General features: G+C 39.9%; 1 protein-coding gene across 1 annotated transcript in view; it reads right to left on the bottom strand.

Annotated features, from left to right (window-relative positions):
• The window catches only part of LOC132150635 (cAMP-specific 3',5'-cyclic phosphodiesterase 4A-like), a 69,653-nt gene extending 52,064 nt beyond the window's left edge, over positions 1–17,589 (bottom strand). Inside the window, exon 1 of the mRNA XM_059559267.1 lies at positions 16,420–17,589. Within this exon, the coding sequence (XP_059415250.1) occupies positions 16,420–16,715 (296 nt within the window). The 5' untranslated portion in view covers positions 16,716–17,589. The remainder of the gene's footprint in view (positions 1–16,419) is intronic.
• Between the last annotated feature and the right edge of the window lie 7,954 nt (positions 17,590–25,543).

Below are 25,543 nucleotides of genomic sequence, written 5' to 3'. Positions count from 1 at the left end.
CGGACATCCAGTATTCTGTGAACTGTGTAAGCTGGCTGGCCCCCGATGAAACGAGGAGGACGAGGTCTACCTGTTGCAAGAAAAGGAGAAGACAAAACAGGTTTTAACAGGGAGACATGAAAAGTGGGATTCATTTTCAAAGACTTAGGCAAGTAAAATCGATAAGTAGCTGGGTTCACTTTCCTGGCAATATTGAAGGGGCCGATGAATCACTGGGAAAGTTTGCGGGACTCCACCTGTAAGGGAATGTTCTTAGTGGAGAGCCAGACTCTTTGACCAGGGCGCAGAGTGGGGGCAGGTCTGCGACTGCGATTAGCCTGGCGCTGGTACTGCTGAGAGCCCCTAAGGAGCTTGAGTCTGGCTTTTTTCCATGTCCGGCGGCAGCGTTTAACAAATTGATGAGCAGAGGGAACTGCAACCTCCACCTCTTGTTCAGGGAATAGTGGAGGGGTGTACCCGAACTGGCACTCGAAAGGGGACATGCCTGTAGCAGAGGAGCGAAGGGTATTGTGTGCGTATTCTGCCTACATGATGAATGAAGACCAAGAGGAAGGATTGTTAGCTGCCATACATCTCAGTGTAGTCTCAAGATCTTGATTAAGCCTCTCTGTTTGTCCATTGGACTCAGGGTGAAACCCAGAAGACAGGCTCACTGTAGCCCCCAGAGATTGACAAAAAGCCCGCCAGAATCGGGAGGAAAACTGGGGTCCTCGATCAGAGACGATGTCTTGTGGGATTCCAAAGACTCTAAACACATGGTTTATAACCAATTCAGCAGTTTCTTTAGCGGTGGGTAGTTTGGGCAGAGGAATAAATCTGGCGGCCTTGGAAAATCTATCTACTATGACCATGATAGTGGTGTTACCTCGTGATAGCGGAAGACCAGTGATAAAATCCATGGAAAGATGGGACCAAGGTCTATGAGGTATGGAGAGAGGGTGCAATAGCCCTTGAGGAGAACAGTGAGAGATTTTTCTTTGGTTGCATGTGGGACATGCGTTCACAAATTTTGTCACATCCTCCTTGATAGTTGGCCACCAAAATCATCTTTGTAGGTACCATGGTGACAAGTGAGACGAGAGGAGTGTCCCCACTGGAGGATCTGAGAGCGGACAGCTTTTGGGACAAACAGACAGTTGGTTGGCCCCCCTCCTGGGTCTGGTTCTATGACTTGGGCTTGTTTTACAGTATCCTCCAGATTCCACCTGATAGGAGCTAATATCTTGGAACTGGGGATAATTGATGCCACACAATCTCCTTGCAGAGTTTTAACATATGCTCGGGACAAAGCATCAGGCATTAGGTTCTTAGAGCCAGGGCGGTAGGATAAGATGAACTGGAATCTATTGAAAAATAAGGACCAACGTGCCTGGCGGGGGTTGAGTCGCTTTGCCTGCTGAATATATTCCAAATTTTTGTGGTCTGTGAGTACTTGGAATGGGTGTTTGGCCCCCTCAAGCCAATGTCTCCACTCTTCAAGCGCTAACTTGACTGCCAGTAACTCTCGATCCCCTAAATGATAGTTCCTCTTGGTTGGTGTAAGGCGGTGGGAAAGGAATGCACATGGATGCAGCTTATTGTCCTCTCCTCTCTGGGATAACACTGCTCCAACCCCTACATCTGAAGCATCAACCTCCAAGATGAATGGTCTATCTGGGTTAGGGAGAATGAGAATAGGTGCAGAGGTGAAGTAGTTCTTTAGTTTGTTGAAACTCAACTCTGCTTCAGGTCCCCAATAAAAGCTGGTTGTGTTCCCCTTGGTGAGGGCAGATAAAGGAGCCGCCACAGTACTGAAGTTCCGGATGAATTTGCGATAAAAATTGGCAAAGCCAAAGAAACGCTGTATCTCTTTTACCGATGAGGGGGAGGGCCAATCCACAACAGCTTGAACCTTTTGAGGATCCATTTGTATTTGGCCAGGCTTGATGATGAACCCCAGGAACTGAACCTTGGTCACATGAAACTCACATTTCTCAGGTTTAACAAAGAGATGGTTATCAAGAAGGCATCTCAGAACCTTACTGACGTGTTTTACATGCTCTTGGAGGGAACTCGAGAAGATGAGGATATCGTCTAAGTAGACAAACACACATTGGTTTAGCATGTCTCTGAGAACATCATTGATGAGAGCTTGAAATACTGCAGGAGCATTAGTGAGGCCAAAGGGCATAACTAAATATTCATAGTGCCCAGTGGGCGTGTTGAAGGCAGTTTTCAACTCATCTCCTTGCCTAATGTGCACAAGATGGTAGGCATTGCGCAAGACAAGCTTAGTAAAGATGGAGGCTTCTTGCAGAATTTCAAATGCAGTTGTCATTAGTGGCAAGGGATAGCGGTTTCGAATGGTTATCTTATTAAGGCACCTGTAATCAATACATGGTCGAAGTCCGCCATCCTTCTTCCCAGCAAAAAAGAATCCAACTCCAGCAGGGGAAGTGGATTGTTGGATGATGCCTGCCACAAGAGCTTCATTAATGTATTTGTCCATAGCAGTTCATTCAGGGGGAGACAAAGAGAATATACGACCTATGGGGGAAAGGTACCTGGGAGTAACTCAATGGCGCAGTCATAAGGCCGATGAGGAGGTGGCCTTCCTTTTACTGAACACTGCTTTGAGGTGGTGGTACTGAACAGGGACTTGAGACAGATCTAGGGTTTCTTGGGACTCGAGAACAGGTTCAGGGGGGTTCTGGGCCAAGCATTTAGTCTGACAGGAGGGACCCCAACTGAGAACAGTGCCAGTGGACCAGTCAAAGTGTGGATTATGTTGGAGAAGCCATGGGTGACCGAGGATAACAGGGAACTCTGGAGACTGTATAAGGTGAAAGCACATTCTCTCCTGGTGCTGGTAAGTGGTGAGACCAAGGAGAGAGGTGAGGTGGGTTACTTTCCCGGGAGACAATGGTCTTCCATCCAAGGCTGTCACAGTTAGGGGTGCAGGAAGAGAATAAGTAGGGATCTGGAGACTCTTGGCAAGAGAAACATCCATGAAATTCCCGGCAGCGCCAGAATCAATCAATGCCTTGAGTTGGTGGTTTTGTTCTCTCCAAGTGAGTGTGATAGGAAGGAACAGCCCAGAGTTGGAAGGTGAAGGGGTGCGTGTAACTCCCGTCACAGTTCTTCCTTGTCTGTACGGGACTGGGCGTTTCCCGAAAGCTCGGGGCAGGTGGAGCGAAAATGACCATACAATCCACAATATAGACAACAGCGCTCTCTCATACGGTGGTCTCGTTCTGAGGGGGAAAGCCTAGCCCTACCCAACTGCATGGGTTCCGAAGAATCTTGGGGCACTGGTGGCATTTGAGCAAGAGCCGGACTGGCACACAATGAGGAAACAGATGGGCGGTTCCGGCTTCTCTCTCTCAGGCGATTATCCACCCAGATTGCTTGATCCATAAGAGTTTCCAGATCAACAGCAGGTTCTCTGGTAGCCAGATCATCCTTGATTGCCTCTGACAGACCATTCAGGAAACACACCATGAGGGCCTCATTGTTCCAACCACTCCCTGCTGCAACGGTCGGAAACTGAATGGCATATTCAGCTGCACTGCCATTACCTTGACGGAGGGTGAGAAGTCTCTTTGAGGCTTGTCAGCCACTGAAGGGGTGATCGAAGACTCGCTTGAACTCCTTTTCGAATGCAGAATAACTTGTACAGAAAGGGGCCTGTGCCTTCCAGACTGCGGTTGCCCAAGAAAGAGCTTTGCCAGAAAGGAGGGTGATAACATATGCGATCTTGGCCAAATCTGAGGGGAAGGACGATGGTTGTAGTTCAAACGTGAGAGAGCATTGAGTCAAGAACCCATCACATGCACTGGGATCACCTGAGAAATGTTGTGGTGGAGGTAGGCGAGGTTCACTTAGAGAGCACTCGAGAATCTGGAAGGGATACAGAGGCAGCAGTAACTGAGGTAGAGGGCAGCCGGTCAAAGATCTGATGGACAGATGTCATGAGATCAGACAGCAACTGTGAGTGTTTAGCCATCAAAGTCTCCTGCTGAACTAGTGCTGACTCATGGCGTTGGACTCATACTGAGCAACTGTGGCAAGGAGTTCTTGAGGATTAGGCGTCTCTGGGTTCTTAATGTGGCTTGGTTATTCTGTCAGAACTAGGGCTCGAACTTGGGTCTCTGATGCCAGAGTCTTAATTTTCACCCGCTGAGCCACAGGAGGTAGTTGAACCCAATAGTCAGACGCCTTCTTAACTTAGCTCAGAAGAGTTTATTCAACAAAAAAAGCAAAAGGGAACAAAAAGTCCTTTGGTTAGAGTTAGGTTACAAAACAGAAAAATCTTCAGACCAGAAAGGGTCAAAAAGAGCAAAATAGTCTCCAAAACAAAAACTCAAAACTCATCACAGGAAAACAATTCAAAAAGACTTTCAAAGAATAGATCTTGGAACTAGAGCAGACTTACGGCAGCAACTTGCTTAGGAACAATAATAACCAAGCAAAGATGTAAAGGAAGTGATCAGCTTAAATAGACAGCCCAGAATGAGAAACATGTGAAAACAATAACACTGATTATGAAAGGCACAATGTTGACGTGATGGGCACATTGGGGACCTCTAGTGGCCAAAATAACACATTGCAAAACAAAAGCTCTGACACTTGCCCCTTTAATCAGCAACGCTAAAGTGCCATTTCTAGCAGTTAGTCTAATTTCTAAAGTGACTATAAAAATAAACTGTTACTATGCTTTTTAATTACTTTTTAGGGATTATTAAATAACAATTTGTACAAGCAACATACAAAACTTTTTACCAGTGTCAGATGTGAGATGGACCAGTGTCAGATGTGAGATGGATGGGAATGTAAATATATAGTTTCCTCCAGGTATTACACACCTATTATCTCCTCGGTTTTGCCTCATTTGCCTCACACTGCAAGCATGGCGTAAACCCATTAAACATTTTCAGAGGCTTTAACTTGTTAATGATCATGTATATCTCAGATAGCCAGGCTTATTACACAGAGCCGAGATGGAGCAGAGGGAAACCGCAGGTATCTTGAGAGCAGGCGGACATGTCTGGGTGTGAGCTAAAAGCCTGGTGCATTACTGTAAAGTGTCGCGGGGAACTGATGGATGGCCCAGAGAATGCAAGGGATTTGTGAAAGGCCGCAGCATCATTTACAAGGCTGCACCCACAGGGAATGGGAGAAGTAATAAATGACGGCAGAAAGTCTAATGGCGGGCAGTTCATTCAGTCACTGGGGAAATGGAAGAGAGAGGGAGAATTAGATGAGTTTGCCGGTCCTCTGATGATCTCTGTGGACATGCACGAAAGTGGGAAGAAATGATAGATTTAAAGATAGGCCAGCGGTGTGATTAACTCAGCGGTGAGCACGAGTAAAGTGCGTGAGAGGCAATGTAAGTGGCACACAAGGCCCGGAGAAGAAAGCAAACACAATGGGGAGCACAAAAGGCGACTGGAGAAAAGAGAAAGCAAGGGGTGCAAAGCGAAAATCAGACAAATAAGATGATAAGGAAAAAAAGGGGGAGAAAAGCAATGAGCAGACAGATGAGATCGAAGTCAGTAATTTCCACACACAAAGAATCTTACGGGCTGCGTGGAGGGAGGATGCTGAGAAGAGGAAACACAGGCACACATATGCTCAAAGCCAGAGATACGAGTGAGAGACACTCATCCGTCACAAGAGGAAGGAGGGGCCAAAGCCACCAGAAAGTAACAGACTCAAGTGTCGGTGGGTTTCAAGAAATCAGCGAGGGATCGTTGGGACATCAAAGACGACATTTGAAGGAAACAGAAAAAAACACTCAAATGCAGGATTGGGAGCATGTTGAGTGCTTTGAAGTATGAAAATTCTGAGAATCAAGGGGGCTGTAAAAGCAAATAAATGTGGAGCCTAGCTAAGCAATATATGGGAGGACAGATTGCATTTTCAGTGGCGGATTTGCAATGAAGATGATTGATGCCATTTAACGAGCTTGGCAGCATTCCAGTAGACTGTCAAATAAACACAGTGTAGTTCATCTATAAATTCACTTTTAGGTGCCACAAAGCAGATCAAAAACCAGCCGGTGACTGAGAATAATACACACTCGTAAACAACAACTGGGAACAATGTGACTTACAGGAAATCTGTGGGTTCTCAGAGATGGCAGCTTATTGAAAGTGTAAATCCACTACACATTTAGCAGCAATAAAACATATTAGACTCAGCATATTAAAACAACACACTGCGCATCAGGGATTGAAACTTCCTTTTGCCTTTTTGGGCAAAATGTATCTATTTTACACAAGCACAAAACGTAACCATAGCAACAGAACTGCAGGATAAGCTGTTCTTCTGTTCAGCGTCGGTCATTCTCTCCTCAGTGGTAACTTCCCAGAGTGCACTGGGGTATGGGACATGTTCAATAATGCTACCTTCATCCCAAGGTAAAGTTTCGCAAATTCATTTCATGTGAAAGAAATAAAAGCTGCCAAACAGCCTTTATCATCTGAGAAACGGTTCTGTTTCTGAGTCCTATCAAGTTTTAATGACTGAAAGCAGAGCCGGTGAGTTTGGGAATACAAGTGACAGTTCAATATTTCAGTGGGAGGTACAGTTAGAAAGGCTCAAAAACAGTACAAGCTATGGCTGGAGGGGAGTAAACAATCAAATATCAAAAAATATTTCCACCGACAAAAATAAAGCCAATCTTCAGCACCAAACGATCAATCTTCAGCACCAAAGGTGTTCAAAACTCAGTTTGGAGTCATGGTGTTTCTAATAAATCAGTCATCATGCTTCCTTTAAAACCTAGTGTATTAAAAAGTAATGGACAAGTGTATACAGATGGGAAAAATACTGTCAGAGAGAACAATGGTCTTATTTTGGTCCAAGGAGTCTGATAGGTTGAAGATCTTGAGAGAACTGCTGATTACTTCTCACATCGCCTCCAGTGATTGAACTGAGAGCAGATATGGCCCTATGGGTTTACTTTTCATTTTATTTAACGTCTTCTAGAAACTTGTATAAGAAAAGACTGTTCCTACAAACATCTACCTGGAAATGGTTCAGACCATCTCTGCCAATGGTGCTTATTTAAAATTGTTCATTCACTCAATCGACACCAGAAATGTGGTTTATTTTTTCCCAAATTCTTTGTTTCTCATTGGAATTTTTCTGGATTCTGTTTTAATGGTTTCATTAAATCACATTTTTTTAAAATAAGATTTTAATAATCCAAATTATGTCTCATGAATTAAACTTTAATAATTTAATATCTTTTTGAATATTTAACAATAATAGTTCACAAGAAATGTATTATTTTTATATAAATCCTGTGTTTTTTTCCCCTCTGGATTCTGTGTTTTATGATGTGATACAAATTTATGAATTACAAACAATGGTAATCAAATCAGTGCTTAAAACTTAAAATTGTGAATAAAAAGTACATAAAATCTAATAAATGAAATTTGAAAAACTATCATCTATTTTTCATCTATTGATATAAGACATAAAGAGCTGCATAACAGGGTTTTATTGTTTCAAATAAAAGGACAAAAACCAATAATATTTGGTATTCTTAAAAAAAGAAATCTGTAGTGTTATTATGAGTTTAAAAAGTACATTCCACTGTACAATAGTTAAATATATTTTTTTTATGTTAACCATAACTATTTGGGTGGTTTCTGTATGTATCTGACAATAGTTTTTTTAATTAAATTAAGTAATAAATAGATTTTCATTTTTAAAAAATGTCCCCATTCACTTCCATTCGTCCATTACACTTCATCACAGGAACTTCAAGTTTTACTTTTTAAAGAAATCAAAGGAGGGGTTGCAATTTTTTTATAGTAATCAAAATTGTGCCACAGCTGCTGTTGATTGAGATTAACTTGCACTGAATCCTGAATATTCCTTTAAGGGTGATATAAGTCTGTCACGAAAGGGCATGAACTTCATCATCCTCAAACGCATCACACAGCAAAACATGAGGCATTAGTGTATCACTGGGCATGCAGCTGTGTATGAGGTTGATTTAAGTTTAGCCCCAAGTTCAGAGGAACAGATGACATGGAGGGGGTCATCTAGACTCAAAACAGTATATTACTTAAGCTCAATAAATATACACTGGGGGCAAGGCACCCTGCTTTGAGCTCCCATTAAAGGACTGCCGGGATATCTTCGTAAAAAGAATAAATATAAAAATTTGTTACTGTGGCGAAGACCTCTCTACCATCTCTGTGATGTGACCATACATGAAAATTGCTCATTATCATCCGCCTTTTTCTCTAAAGCCTACAGCAACGCATGCGCAAACACACCAGCATGCAAACATACATCATATCCATACATACGTGAACAGCCTGATATCTATCAAAAATATGCATATTTTAAAAGCACATTACATAAATAGGTTTGAGATTGTATAAATGTCCTTTTTGATCAGTTTTGATGTCAAAACTTAAACAGAGATGCACACAAGACCCCGAATATGCTGACAGAAAGCCATTGCAAGTATTTACATAAATATAATATGAGATAATTTACTGTATACTTATATCAAGCAATATATTCTATATAGCAAATCTCGGCTGTGTGCTTGTTCATGTTGTCGCAAAATATAAAGTTTATTATCGCCCAGCTCTGTATATTAAGTTTGATGTATTATATCCAAATGTATCCACATACATACAGTATAGAATACTCACATAAAATAATATATACTACATTGCAAATCTCAGTTGCTTACTTCTAGTTAGTTACAATATGTAATATTATCCCAACAGCTTGATTGCTCGTATTGTTGCAAAATGTAAACTAAAAGTATCGCCCGGCTCTAATCTGCTAAATGTGACCATAAGGTAATTAATAATATTGTGTTTTTTTGTAAAGCTGCACTGAAACAATGTGTATTGTGAAAAACGCTATATAAATAAATATAATGAGCCTATCAGGCTTAGCTTAATCTGGTTATGACCTTTAATCAATAATTAAAAAAAAACTGTTTAAGCAGTTTTTGTGACCTCACATTGTCAAGTTATTTAGGATAATCTGTTCCGGATTTTGCATGTAAACACACTTATTGACACAACACTTACTGGATGAGTTTTGGAGACCTATGCCTTTGCTGGCAGATCATGTTACAAAATGTAATGAGTGCGATGAGGAAGTGAGCAGATAGACATGGACATCTAACTCTGCTTCTTGAGACATCACATCAGCAGAGCCACACGCACTCACACGCAGTTTTATCTGTCTCTCGCTCTTTATTTCTCGTGCCGCATGCCCACAGCAGAAGTCGGACAGTCCAAGCCAGTGCTGCTGCACTAATTCTTGGACTGGCTATGAGTGTGTCCTGGGGAAGGGAATACAAATCAGGCTTTACTGTACAGTCAGGCAGAGCTGGCCTGGCTCCCAGGAGCCTGCCGTGCAGACCGTCTGTGGCCGAGGCAAAAGTTGACAGGAAGGAAATCAGGGCCTTCAGCTCTCGGCCTCCCCTGGGGCTCAGGGCCCTCACAGAAGCTACAGTAATAATCACCCAATTTGGTGAGGCGCCATTCAGCGGAGTGGCACATTTTGCCTCTTCCAGCACTAACATCAGTCTGTATGCGCATCAGTCTACGTACAAGCACAGCAAGCAACACCCACACTTATCCTTGAGGGTAAAAGCAGTGTATTGTATGCTACAGCATATCGTGCAAACCCACAAAATCAACATGAATGTCAGGCTGACAAATGTGTTTCTCTGTAAAAAACTAATTTGAGATGATTATTTATAACAGCGCTGCACAGTGCTGCAAATTGAAAATCCAAGGAATACAGAGCTTCTGGTGTTTATGTGCATGCTTCGGCTTGTTGGCTAACATTATATTACATTAATACACATTTGGATCTCCATAGAACTATTCAGTGAGCATTTCCAAAAATAACCATTTGTGACCCTGGACCACAAGTTAAGCCGCTGGGGTATATTTGTAGCAATTAGGGCTGGACGATATATCGATATAAAATAATATATCAATATATTTTTATACGCGATATGGAATTAGACCATATCGCATATATCGATATAGTTCAAATTTGCGCTGCTCCCCGCGCCACTGCCCCTCCTCTTCGAGGGGGGGGGGCAGGCACAGAGCCACTCTTCAACAAACATGGAGGAAGCAATTATGTCTGCGGAGCGCGCGGAGGAATTGGTTAGTAAAAGAAAAAGCAGTGGCTCAGTAATTTGGAGATGGTTCGGATTCAAATTATCAGATGAGCAACAACATCACGTTATTTGTAGGGAGTGCAATAAACAAGTTACAGCCAGGGGTGGAAACACTACAAATCTTTTTCACCACCTAAAACAGTGTTACAAACTGCAGTACGAAGAGTCTTTGAAACTGCGCGCTGCAGAAGCCCCAGCCTCAAGCCATCGACAACCCGAAAAAGCTCCAGCCCCGAAACAAAGCTCACTGCAAACTTCATTTTCCCGCAATGTGCTTTATGAAAAGAAAAGTGACAAGTGGTGTACTATAACTAAAGCGGTGTACTATCACATTGCTAAAGATGGTAACGTGACCCATTTTGCGTTGACCAGCGATATGTGGTCAAGCAGGACGTGTGAGCCTTACATGAGCGTGACAGTTCACTTCATTCAAGACTGGGAGATGAAAACAGCGTGTCTGCAAACAAGTTATTTCCCCCAGGATCACACCGGTGAGCACATAGCTGAGGCCCTGCAGGACGCAATTGCAAGCTGGAAACTCCAAGAAAAGTATCTGGTTGCTATAACAACCGACAACGGGAGCAACATCGTCAAAGTGGTTGAGCTGAACGAGTGGCTGAGGATGCAGTGCTTCGGTCACAGACTGCACTTGGCTATTGGTGAGTGCAGTGTTGTAAGGAGTATTCAGATATTTTACTTTAATCAAAAACATATTAAAAATGTTAGTTTTTCCTTATTTTCCTTTGTGTGTCTGTCTGCAACTTTGTGTTTTATGCTGCTGTCTTGGCCAGGTGTCCGTTGAAATGCAGTATGTATTGTTAAATATAGGTTAAATAGATTAATTAAACACAAAACTTAAAGTGCTAAATGTAAAATCATTTACAATACAGAATGGTAGATTTCAGAACCATATTTATTAGGTTTCCGTTATTGGATAAGAATTAGTGATGCATTGATGTATTTACCACTTTAATGTTACAGCTGGTAAAGGTGAGGTAATTATGACTTTAAAATGCTGGTTAGCCTGTTGATATCATCAAGGTAACATATATTTAGCTATTATGATAGACTATAGTTTTTTCTCTGGATTGAAAGAGCAAACTGCAAAGTAACTAGAAACTAATGTTGACACATATGCCTTAACATTGTGAAGTTTTTAGTGGAGTAGAAATATGAAGTAGCATTAAAAAATAGCATAAATATTAAATACTAAGAACAACAACAAGAACGGAACACGAGTAAATGTACATACAGTAGAGTCATCATTTATAAATTACACAAAAATAATAATACATAAAAATCACTTACATGATTAAAATTCAGAAAAAAATATTAATATAATATAATATTTGATATTTATGATTAGTACTGGTGTTGATTAAAAAAAATAAACTATGAAACGAGAAAATAATATTAATGTAGAATATTTCTAAAGCTTGATTTTGGATTAGTTGTATGAATGTGTTAAAGTGAAACCAGAGTCAAATTTCTCGCATAAGCACATTTGTTTAATAGTTTTTTATGATTCTGACAGGACATGGCATGAATGACAAGCGTGTCACCCGGGCCATTTCTTTGTGCAAAAATTGTAAGCTGTTTTTCGTACAGCTGGAAGAAAAGGAGACATCTTGTTGAAGTCCAGATTCAGCTGGTTCTGCCAAGTCACCAACTCATAACCGAGTCTGCCACACGCTGGGGATCCAGGCAGCAGATGATAGAGAGAGTCCTGGAGCAGGAAGGAGTACTGGCCAAAGTCCTGTCTAATGACAAAAAGACCAGGCACCTTGTTCCTACCTGGCACTACCTGGACTTAGAGGTCCTAGAAGCAGTCCAAAAGGTCCTGAAACCTCTCCAGGACTTTACTGATGCTTTATCAGGTGAGGAGTACGTCACTCTATCATATGTGAAACCTGTGCTGCACCTTTTTAACGAAAGTCTCCTGGCATGTGAAGAGGGTGATAGCGAGCTTTGTAAATCGATCAAGACCAGCATTGTTGAGTACCTCAACAGCAAATATTCTGACCCAGCCACTACTGATCTTTTGGAGATGGCTTCATTTGTGGATCCTCGGTTCAGGGCCACCTACATCCCAAGTGAAAAAGTCGATGCATTGAAGCACAGAGCTGTCTTGAAGGTGGAGACGCTACTGGCTGATCAGAGCAGCTGTCAACCGCCTTGCCTATGTGTGCCCACTGTGCCTGAGCCTGCAGATGGAGAAGCAGAAGTAGCACCAAAAGCTAAGAGACTGGCAAGCTTCTTTAAGAAGTGCACAGCCACCACCACTGCACCAACCAAGAGGGGGGCTATTGAAAATGAACTGTCAAGTTACTTGCAGTCCGCAAGTGTGGAGAGTGACACTGATCCTATCAAGTGGTGGAAGGATCATGAAGTTTTCTTTCCATCTCTGAGCCACCTGGCAAAAAAGTATCTCTTGGTACCAGCTACCAGTTCATCCTCCGAAAGGGTTTTCAGCTGTAGTGGCAATATCGTGACCTGCCACAGAGCATCTCTGAAGCCGGATGCTGTTGACAGGCTGGTGTTTCTCGCACAAAATCTTTAAACGAAGGAGGATATGCTTGTCTGTCTTCTAATGTCTACCTCAAGACAGCATTACTGTTTATCAAAGTAAAAAAAGAGGGGGAAAATGTTTATTGAGTTGATAATCTGTTTCTTGTGCAACTGGTTGAGACTGTTCAGATAAGAAATTGAGTTAAGAAAAAGGAAAAGGTAATCTCAAGCTGATGTTTAAAAAAATTTTTCTTAAACTGAGCACTTTATTTTGTTCTTTCTTTATATGTAAATGCTGCCCTTAAGTTACTAGGGTTTGTCATATTCTTTTGTAATGTTCGTTATTTGCATCTGTGCATTTGTTAGAAAGGAGAATAAAATCTGTTATTTGATTTTAATAAGCCATTTATAGTTGTAAAACTAAAAATTTTTGATATTGTACTTTTCTCATATAAATATATTTATTTCGGAAAAATATTGGCCTATTTTATTTTATAGGCTATTTTTAAGATATTTTTTTTATTTAAATGTGCACCTTATGGAGCTTTGATTTCAAAAAAGGTACTCCTGTCCTATTGTTATACAGTATTTTTTTTTTTACATTTTATTGTTATTTGAACAGCTAAGCATTTAATTATGAACCAGGTGAAGAAACCTGTTTACTATTTATTCATTTGATTTTGCAACTGTTCACTGAAATGGCCGGTTTCAATAAAACTACTTGTGACGTCATATTTGACTTTGACAGAACATTTGCTCTCACTTTGCGGAAAAAATATCGGGATATATATCGTATATCGATATTCAGCCTTAATATATCTGGATATGACTTTTTGTCCATATCGCCCAGCCCTAGTAGCAATAGCCAAACATACATTGTATGGGGTCCGTGTATATTTTGGTCATTTGATTTTCTATTTAAAAATAAATAAAGATAAATGAGAAACGGTTTGATTTTCGTTTTGTTTAAGAAACGGAAAACGAAAATTTAGCTGCATTTTTCGTATTTTTGTTTGTGGGTAAAAAATGAGATTATGCTTTAATATTTGTTTGAATGTGTGGGCGGCGCTGAAACGCCCCTTTCATCCCTTCTGTACTGCACCGACAAGCGGCAACCGCAAGCTCAGTTCATTTTCACCAGGAGAGAAGCGGCAGACAGCAGAGCATATTAATCCCGCGGATTCTATACTAGTGGTGCTGGCAAGCTTTATATATATATATATATATATATATATATATATATATATATATATATATATATAATTTTTTTTTTACCAAACAGAAATTAATTTATTCAATGACATTTGAATTTTACTGTAGGCCTATATGATCTACAATGACATGAAATATGCGGATTTTTAGCCTACTAATTTTATTCTATACCTATTTAAGAAAAACCTCACAAGTAGCCTATGTTTTCATTTGCTATTACAAACAACAGCAACTGAAGCTTTATCTTGTAGTGTAGTCTGCTGCACTTCTCTGATCGGCGGATCCCGATCCACACCTTCCATCCCGAAAACAGGGGAAAGAGCTTCAGCTCCGTCAGTTTGGATCGTAAAACACCCTAAATAACACGAAAACCTTACAAAACTCAACACGATGTGCTTTCTGCCATCTCGGTCTACATTAACTTCTTTCTGAAACGTCAGAAATGAACCAGGCTCATGCATCAGACGAACCATGTCTAGCTGGACATGTCTACTTTTAAAATAATCCATTTAAATAGAAAAATAATAATAATAATTTTATATTTAGGCCTATGTAATTCAAATGAAACCAACGAGAGGTGCAGTGTTTCCCGTCTGAACTCATTATCTGTAATGATGTCACACCATCACTATATTCATACTGTCATCTACAGAATTCGTGAATTCAGTTCATAATTCTAAGTAGCCTATAGCCTATAATTAAAACATTTAAAGTAGACTAATTATGGGGAAAACTTAACTTATTTTAATATAAATTTTATTATAAATGTGGGGTTGGGTTTTTCCTATTTTATTTTTTTTTATGAATGGCCTAGAATAAAATAAATAAAAATTAAAATAATTAAAATAATAAAGTTGTCATGTCTGCTTTGTCAATAACATGCAGCAGCTGGAAAAGTATAATATTTTTTATTTTATTATTAATTTAATTAATTAATTAATTAATTATTATTGTTATTATTATTATTTTATCTTGCAAGCACCACTAGCAAAGAATCCGCGGGATTAATATGCTCTGCTGTCTGCCGCTTCTCTCCTGGTGAAAATGAACTGAGCTTGCGGTTGCCGCTTGTCGGTGCAGTACAGAAGGGATGAAAGGGGCGTTTCAGCGCCGCCCACACATTCAAACAAATATTAAAGCATAATCTCATTTTTTACCCACAAACAAAAATACGAAAAATCCAGCTACATTTTCGTTTTGCGTTTCTTAAACAAAACGAAAAAACGAAAATCAAACCGTTTCTCATTTATCTTTATTTATTTTTAAATAGAAAATCAAATGACCAAAAGATACACGGACCGTATGGGTCAAAATTATACATTTTTCTTTTATGCCAAAAATCATTAGGATGTTAAAGCTCATGTTCCATGAATATATTTAGCATATAAAAATAATATATATATGATAATATATGATAAATATATGAAAACTTTATTTTTGATTAGTAATATGCATTGCTAAGGACTTCATCTGGACAGTTTTAAAGGTGATTTTCTCAATATTTAGATTTTTTCACACCCTCAGATTCAAGATTTTCAAATAGTTGTATCTCGATCAAATTTTGTCCAAACCTAAGATACCATACATCAATGAAAAGCTTATTTATTCATGTATAAATCAAAATTTAGTAAAATTGACACTTAAGACTGGTTTTGTGTTCTAGGGTAAAAATAAATAATCTTAGTGTGAAGACCATTTTAATAATTTAAAGAACCTTTTTCCACTATAAAGAACCTTTTTTGCATGGGAAAGATTGATGAATGCTAAACATTCTTTTTGGAACCAAAAATGCCAGTAAAGAACCTTTTATTTTTAAAAGCACATTATGTTATGAAGTTTATAATTCTAATATATGATCATAAAACCAGAAGAGAGATAGAGAGCCACAACACTGTACACAAAAATCATAGCATGTTACAGTAAAAAAAAAAAAAAAAAAAATATATATATATATATATATATATATATACATAATACATATATATTTTTAAAGTCTTAAACCCCCCATGTTGTCACTAATTTAATGCTGAAGTGCTTGATTAGATCATGCTAATTTTTTGGGAATGCGCATATGGTGTCTGCACGTGCCAAGAGCGAAAGCTCATATGCCATGACTGTAATATGTAAATGACTGTAATATTCGTGCTTTTTTAGCTCTACACTTAATCAGTCACACTACACTTTGTGGTGTCCACAACACGGGAGCCCGGGCTCTCCAAAAACCCTATTACGTGCGCTCCTTCTACACTTATAATTCAGACGATTAGCATTATTAGTAATCAGTTATGCCATCAGCTGCTCATAACCGGCTCGAGGTTACTTCTGGGGGTAACGCTCGAGGCATTTCAAACTCACGCTCTCTGAGAGATGCTGGAGCCGTTACGCATTACGCATCATCAAGGATGCCCACGCGTCCCGCCTCTCCACACAAAAGCACTATTAACCCTTCCAGCATCATTATTATCAGTTTTGGGCGTTCATCACGCAGAAATAGCTCGTTTGCTCACACGCAATTAGTCACTCGGCTTTCTTACCGCTTGCTCCCAGCGCAGTTGCTCATGGACGCGCTGGTGGTGCCATGGAACGACGATGGCCAGGACATGCGGGACTTCCTGAGCCCCGGCCGGTCACTCGTGTCCATGGCATTTGAGCGCTCTATCTGTCGGTGGTGATGCCGGTCGGTGTCAGAGTAACCACGGTGTTTGATTTTGATGGGGGTCCGTGGCTGTCTCCACAGATGCTGGGGGGGCTTGAGGGTCGCCTGTCCCTCCCGGGGAACCGGTAGCGAAAGAGACAGGCTCTTTTTAGAGCAAGGTGGCGGTTCCATCATAGTGCAAAATTAATAGATGTACCAAACGCAACGTGCTAAGAGGAATAAAAACAATATGGCTATCTATTCGTTAAGAAATCAACCCGTCTACTGTCCGTGGCTGACTAGTCTCCATGTCTTACAGCGGAATGTATTAAAAGCAGGTCCAAAGGCAATAAAGATTCAGTGCTTTTGTGAGAACTAATCACAGTGTTCAGATAACAGGTGATGGCGCAATGTCGTCCTGTATTCTAGTCATCTCCGCAATTATGTTGGCGATAATTCCAAAAAGTTCCCGTGTCTCAGAGAGGCTCCACTTTAAAACATCACAAGGCGTCGTATAGCTAGCATCCGCACCAGTGAAGCTCTTCCCCTGAAGAAGTTTCTCATAGCGCCTCGGGACACTTGTGTTCAGTAGGGATTTATTGCTTTAATCAACCGTCCCTCCAGACTGGTTTCCTGCCGCGATTATTGCTGCTAAAGACCGCACATGTCTCTCCAAGCTCTGATGTCTCCAACTGGATGCATGAGAACTCTGCAATGTTGTGCATCTGGAACTAACGGCGACTAAAACTCAAGCTCGCTGTCAGGAGATTCACCTTCCACCTCCATTAAAACCTCGCCGCGAACAGTTTCATTAAGCGAATCATGTTGAATTTTGCCTTGAGAACAGCGCGCGTGGGATGATGGATGTATGAGAGAGATCCATGCACGCGGCTTCTTCGTGTCCTCGCTTTCTTCTTTCCAGAAGCCTTCGTTCAATTCCGCGAAATCATAATTGTAAACCAAAGTTCACCGATCTTCGCGCTGTACTTTAGTTAGTTTTGCCGTCTTATCTCGTTCGTTTCGTTCAGTTGTCGACAGATGTTAAATTATGGCATTTGAGAAACACTCCACCGTCTCTCTCTCTCTCTCTCTCTCTCTCTCTCTCTCTCTCTCTCTCTCTCTCATTTAAGAGTCCGCGCCTCGATGCAGTTTTCTCCTTCATTTGGACAAGATGGACCCAAACCGCTCCATTCGTCACTAGTTTTCCCCTATGAATTGATTTCGCAGGTAATTCCATTAAGTAAACAAATTGATTTGACCAGTAATGTGAGCTGCTTTTGGAAATGAAAAATCGCCATAATTATCTCTATAAATTTTAAATGGAATAAATATATAATGTGGTGGGGCTAATGATTTTAACCGCATTAAACAGGGTTATTTTTTTAGATATTTCCTTTGATGTTTTTACCATAGTCAACATGGGATGATTATGGCAGCATATTATTCTCAAAGTAGTCTGCTTAACCCCCTAAGGAGAATACCTGTAGAAATATATATCCTTCAGCATTCCCATTCATCTCAATGACAGTTGCTCGACTGGTGCAAAATCCCCATGTACACGATTTCAAATCTTACCATTTTTCCTCATGGGCGCACAATCCTGCTGCCAGGTTATTTTGAGCCAACCATCTAATTACTGCAACAGACAAGGAAAAAGGGGTTTTAAGAGCCCTCTAAGAATCACTAGAAAACCATTTTTTATAATAATAACAAAATATAAAATATTCACTGCAATATTCAGAAAATATGAAAACATATTTTATGCCTACTTTTAAATGGCCACTAACAAGGCCATGCTAACCAGCCAAACCTTGATCGTTTAAAACCCACAAAATTGTTAGCTCTTCTACATTAGCACAATTAAATGATTTAATTCATATCCTGAGCTAGTTAATCCATCAAACTAATGGCATAGCAATATTTAGCAAGGAAACATAACTGTGAAACATAATAACAGGATTGAACACCTCTCCAGAGTGAACGCATCCTTTACAACATGTTGCTTCCTCTTTAATCCTCTTGTTACAGGGAAATCGTTGGTGATTAGATAATTAACCTTCGCTTTCATGCCCACCCTTTGGCTTTCAAATCAAAGTCACATTTTTTAGCCTGAAGACAGAACTTCTTGTTAATGTTTAATCCAGTGATTCCCAATAGTCTTAGATGTGTGTTCCTATCCAAAACAACGATTTCAAATATTGGGAGTAGTCTACTTACAAATTAAAAAGTTACAAAAAAGTTGTATCAGGTCAATTTGATTAGAGAAACCACCAAAACATGTACTGCAGGGTGGCTCCAGGAACAGGGTTGGTTTGAACTAATCTCTAGTTATCTCTAGTTATCTCTATTAGCGCAATACCCAAATACCCTTAAACTTCAAAGCATACATGTTGCTCGTCTAGATGTCTCATGCATCTGTCTCATCTGGCTCTCATTTCCACTGTAAAGTTGACAGCGGCGAATATTGATACTTCACTCATAATTAGATGGCACTCACTCATGTATCGCTGTGACGAAAGGCTTTTTCTTTTTTCGTCGCATTGATCCTGTTTACATTAACTCACTGCTGTGATAATGGAGGGTTCTTTCAGTTGGACTTCTTTAAAGGTCACGCATCTACGCGCTGCTGGGTACACGAAGCACAGCATTAGTTTTATGTATACATTGACATTTCCAATAGACAGATGGTGAAATATGCAAGTGGGCATGGGTGTCTTTTGGACTTTTATATGGAATGAATAGCCTATTGGTTTTCATCACGCTGACAATAAATTACTTTCGGACACCTTAAACAAAAACGCTCCCAATGTGCACCTTAATGGAAATGTCAAGCACTTTAAATTTATTCTGCTTATTCTGGATCAGAATAGGCAAATTCACTGCTCACTTACCCTTCTTTCCCCTTTTATCCCGTAAGTTAGCCTGAAATATCACAGCTCATGCGGGGCAGTAATGTATCTTAGTCAAAATAATAAGGCCAGTGTTCAGAGTGCATCTGGTACGGTGCATCTTCAGCGAGCAGTTTGTCTGCTCCTATTTTCACTTTGCAATGAGCGTATGCTACTTTTCAGCCAACTCAGAAGCACACATGCATAGACGAGCTCTGAAACATAAAAGGCGATTTCTCAATGTAATGCCAAGAAAAGCTTTTCGTCTGGCTGGTGTCCCAAACCATATAGTCTTAGCATGAGGGCAACGCTGCGTTTGGGAAAAGGCTGTAAAATATTAATTTGATCCTCTCAGGAATGGACTAATGAATGCAATGTAAGTGCAGTTGGTCATGCATCTAGCACCTGTATCACAGAACAGTAAATATGGAATGCACTTGGGCTTGAATGATGTGTAACCACCTCCTACACTAGGATATGTGGTATGTTTTGTCGCTTGGCGTCTGAAGAAGCTGAATATTAGTCCAGAACGAGGCATGCCTATTTTCAGCATTTTCTGCAGCTCTGTGCAAGGAGGGAGCACTTTGTTCTTCTTGTTTACCAGGCTGTTACCGGGTTCTGTCCACTTTCTTAAACACCTTCTGCTAATGCTGTACTTGGACAGAGAACAGTATTAATCTTATTAACAAGAAAGGGTCTTTGTTTTAACAACAATAAAGAAGATCAGACAAAATGTGCATCATTATATGATTTTAAATCTGTTGAGAACAAATTACCAAATATATCTACAATACACTAAAATGTTTACAATGTTCAAATACACGTTCAAATGTACATTCTCTCATACTCAAGAAAGCTAAATTTATTTGAGCAAAAACATGATCAAAATTTTAATTAAGTTCTATTTGAATATATTTTGAAATATTATCTATTCCTGGGATGGTCTTTCGCTTCCTTCATAAATCACTCTATATGCTGAGAGATCAAAAGAACCACATTTATGTGAAATATTTAGAAAAATCCTAAAGATATTTTATGTCTCTTTTATCAGTTTAATGCTCAATAAAAGTATTATTTCTTCCAAAAACAAAAATCTTTCTCACCTCAAACATTTGAATAGTGTATGATAAAAAAACAACAACAACAACAACAAAAACAACCCAATCCAAATGTAGAATATACACATTGTCATGTGTCATATTTGGTTTAATTTTGCACTTGCAATTTTTTGTCTAAGCAAATTTGATGTTAAACAATGACAAAATAACTAAACTTAATGGGAATTTTTATTGAAAGACAAAAACTATGAGCACAACAAAAAAGAACACTGGCAGAAAGAAATCATTGAGAAACCCAAGAACTCAGCATCAGATCATTCAAAGACATTAATGACGTGTTTCTGGAAAAAGTGGACACATGAGAACAATGTGGTTTTCTGGAAGAATAAACTAAGTACTCTCCAACCGCCTAATTGCACTTTAAGTGAGTTGCAGAAGTTGTGAAAGCAGAGACTGAGGAGTGTCAAGATGGGCCCGGAGATAGGGTTGAGTGTCATTTAGAGCAGGCGGCCGGCCAGGGTGCCCTTGCACTTGTAGTTCACCATGCACCATTACCATCCACTCTCATTACCTAGCGGCCCATCATCTCAGACGCAGACAATATTGGCAGCATTAACGCTACCCGCAAGATAAGATTTTCCATTCCACCTGATGGAGGAAGAGGATGACATGTCAAGCCTCACTAGACAATGATTCATACGAACCAGACACCGCTTACCCCCCGAGAACCGAGATGTTCTAGAACATTCTGGCGCATTAAGAGTTAATGGTATCCAATCACCTCCTGCACGTTTTATTCTCCTTGCCTTTCTTCTGTTCAGCATTTTGGGAAACCACAGGTTTCTACAGCAGAGTCAACACCAACAGTGCAGGGGGACTGTGTGGGTGGAAAAATGAAAGGCAGAATTCTAAATGCGTCTGACATATCGTCCACTCCTCTCCCTTAGAGCGCTTGAACGTAGACAACTAGCAGAGCTTCTCCATCCAGAAAGAATTACAGAGCTTTGTAGAAAATGGAAATCAGAGCATAAGTGCACATACGTCAGAACATAATAACAGGGATCACTTGTAGTGCGCTCGAGTGCCGTTCTCTATTAACATCTGCAGCGACATGCAAAGAGCAGGGGAAGTCATCCAGTTAGACCGAGCTTATTGAAACATGCGGCGGTCCATTTGTCTTATTGATCTGCCTATGCTCCGTAACAGCATGCTGCCATTTGCATTAGATCTACCATTGCCTTTTTTAGATGCCCTTTGGCTTCTTGAGTGTTTATTCCTCTCGTTTAGCAGCTCAATGCCAAGTGGGCAGGGGCACATAAGCTTAGCTCTAGTCAGCCAATCACAGCAGCCTTTTAACCTAATTACCAGGCTGAGTCTCCAGAAGAGGCTCTTGTCCTCCTGCCGTGGTCTTCAGGGTTGAAGGGCATGGAAACAAAGTACACCGAACATAGTTTTTTTGAAAAGAGGGCGAGTGGGAAATATCTTCCCAACACCTCCAGCGATCCACCACAATTCTTTGTGGAAAACATTCCAAACCGAAACAGAATTCGACAGGGGAACCTTGACATTACTCTCCGATAAATGCGAGTGGAAGGTGTTGACATTTTTGTATTTCTAAATGATAATGTCAAGCCACCCTATGAGTATCTCCTTCTTCGAAAAGTCAATTTAAAGTCTCTCGTTACAGCAGTGTGAGGCCTGTATTGACATTCCTCTACTCTACAGAGATATATATCACAGATTGTTTGTGTTTATTGATGAGTAATCCTAATCTTCAAATCTTAACCTTTGGTGCTGACAGAGGGTGCAGAGTGACTTTTTCCGGCGGCCAGGTCCAGCAGGGACGGCCTTTTTCAGCAGCCAAATCCAACTCCATGGGGCTTTCATTCACGTCAGAAGAGGAATTCTCTGCTCTCCAAAGTGCACAACAAAATGCCATATAAGCATTCACGGCATTAAATGATTCACTATACATTAGTTCCTCTCATGCATTTGTAAAAAACAACTCTACACTTAACCCGTGTGTGCAATAAATATGACTTACAATCAAAAATACATTTCTGTTTTCTTTTTAGATGTGTTTTTCAGTGGCAGAAATATTTTAGGGCAAGAACTGATCAGGAATGTATTTCATTTTCACTTCAGGATGCTTAGACATGGTAAATTTGAAGAGAAAACCCCTTTCTGTAATCCAGTAGGTTCTGCTTTTTGTAAATTGTCTATCAGGGACACTCGATTGGCTGATGGCGCCACAAGAACGCTCACAGTCACAAGCCCTTCACTGGCGTGACTTGAATTAAATTAAAGCCGATATTAAGGTGACAATGTTTGAGATCTGAGCAGAGGTGTAACAAGAGAAGTTGTGATTCAGCAAAGTTACTCTCACGGGCAAATTCTAGAGCACAGATGAGGACTATTGGTTGGCGAAAAGCTTTATTTTCATTATGTTGTGGGGTGTAAAGCAACATGACCGCCTTATTTTCACATTGAGGCATCAAGGATGACACCTAACCTTGTGTGCTATCATAGAATCTGGTACATATTGTTTATTCTGACCCAAACTTTAGACAGAAAAAGGTCATCTGACAGAAATGAACAAAGACTAGCCACATTGTTCGTGACTTATAATAGAAGGTGGAATTTTCTGATGCTGGTGTGTTTTTTTTAAAAGAGGTGCCATTAGTGTAAAATACTAAATGAAATATTCTATGTAAATTTATGCATTTTGACAATTTGGTTGAATAATTAAATAATGAGAGACAAATCCAATAACAGAATCCAGGTCAAAGAGACAGATCTGAATACAGTATTCCATTTTTCATTTGAAGCGATGCCATAATAGTAATAGATTATGACTGATTCAGACTGATTTTACTCAACAGGCCTATAGGTTATAATGAAAGCTGAATTTTTCTGCAATGTACATTCGTTTCACAGAATTATTAAATAATAACTCAAGATTATTAAGCGCATGTGAGTTAAGATCTATGGTCAAGAGGGAAATTAAGATAAAAGTCTAAAATGTGTTTTAAAACAAATTTTTTAAATGTTGTCATAATAGCCTCCCTTTTTTGTCTTTGACAACTCATGAAAGTAAAATATACTAAAATTATATATTAGAAACAACTCTCTTCAGTGTGTTTGATCTTTCAGTTCTCCAGACAAAGACAACACTAAATAAATGACTGAAAACGCACACTAAAAAGTAACGAAAGCTTGCACTCAACAAAAACAATGTCTACAAGGCCATCTGAAGCTGAGACTACTTGACACCAAAAGCTTTGACAAAGCTGGAGGCCACAGTGGTTTGACCTTCAACTCCAAGATCTGGTGAGAGAGGTCTTGGCCGGGAGAAAAGGGAGTTCAGTCCAATCAACATTAAGCTTGAGGATACAGTTACATCTATTTTGAAATGTCAGAGGTATATTCAGTGAACAAATGAAGTGCGATGTCCGAATAAATAAGCGATGTGACAAAAGAGTAGATGTGATTGGAAGGCCCTACTAGATGGTGATGAGTAGGAATCCAAGCACTCATCCCCGAGGAGCCCAGTGGTGAAGCCCCAGCTTCTATTGACTTAATAAATCTTATTACCCAAGATGATGACACTTGCCCAGAAAACTGCACAAGCTGGATTCAGAAGTCCTCTCCAATGTGAAGGAGGTGGTGGTTAGGAGGAATGAAAATGGGAATAAGATAAATGGCCAGACATTTGGAAGTGGGGCACGTTTTGGTTTATTTCGGTTTCTTGAAATCAAGATTGAGTTTCTACCTTCCAAAAGTTCCAGGTCAGGTTGACTTTACATTGAAATCATCAAGCTGAAGAGTATCCTGAATGCCCAAAATGATTGTGAGATCAAATCAGAAATACCGAATTGTAAGATCAGAAAGAAGAACATTTGGGAATTTCCATCATGTTATGACAAGAAAAAAAAAGATCCATGGTCTGTGAGTTATAGAGCTCATGTTCTGACACGGTTGAAATATAGTTCAATTGGAAAACACAACATACCTTAACACCAAATTTGAAGACTTGATCCGGAGACAACAGGGTCTCAAAACCTCAAGCCTCGGACTGATTCTTGGTTTCATTCTGCAAAAGCGTCATGACTCTGAAAAACTGAAGTATGAACTATAGTCAAACAATGTATTTTATAATCAAGAACATTAGCGAGCTATGAATACAGCTGTGATGCAAAGTCATGGCTACTTAGCCAGTGTACAGTGCAACATCAGCTTCTTCACTAGCCACTCTGTTCAGTTCTGTTGTTTTTATATAGCTAAGCATTTTAGCTAGATAAGCATATTGTAAAAAAATATGAGATTCTGTTGTATCTGTACAGCTCAGCATTTGAAAAGATGTCGCAACACATTTAGCACTTTCCCTGGATATTTGACTGGATCTTGAGGACAAGAAACCACACAGACTTTCTTGTGTATATTGTGAAATCAACAGGTCTTAACGTGAATACTGCTAATATTGTGGAAGCTTGAGGAATGCAACAGGAAATCTATGACAGAAGGCAAATTCAACTTTAATCTCATCCCTAAACGAAGCCATTGTATGGTGTTTGAGGATTTCAAAAATAGTCAATATGATTTTTGCACTGTTTGGTGCTTGACAAATGAGTCATTCTTTTCATTATATGGAAAAGAGTGGCCCAGATATTCAAATTTTATGTTGCATGGAAGAAAAAAGGTTGCTGGTGACATGTGGGTAGGTGATAAAATATTAACCTTTGGGTGGACTTTCCCTTTAAGGCTGTGATGTTCATGTGGGTGATATATGTTAAAAGTCTTGCATGATTTTCCAGTCCCAAAGCAGCAAAAAGGCCACAAATAAAAATACATCTTCTTGACCCGAGCCAAGGATATGTCAGAGAACGTGTTTGCAGATGAAGTGTCACAGATTGAAGAAGAGACATTGTTTTGGCATAGAACAATACGATATTACGCACAGTGGATTATCAGCTCCAAGTCGTCCAGGAGATATAAATAAAAGCATTAGAGGATAGATGAAGTTTGACAGGTATCTTTAGCAGTGGATAGTTATTGATGCAGACTGTATTATAGTTGG

The sequence above is a fragment of the Carassius carassius genome, chromosome 1, assembly GCF_963082965.1.
Source record: "Carassius carassius chromosome 1, fCarCar2.1, whole genome shotgun sequence".
Lineage (NCBI taxonomy): Eukaryota > Metazoa > Chordata > Actinopteri > Cypriniformes > Cyprinidae > Carassius > Carassius carassius.
Note: the sequence above shows the minus strand (reverse complement) of the source record. Positions and strands in the feature narration are given on the sequence as shown.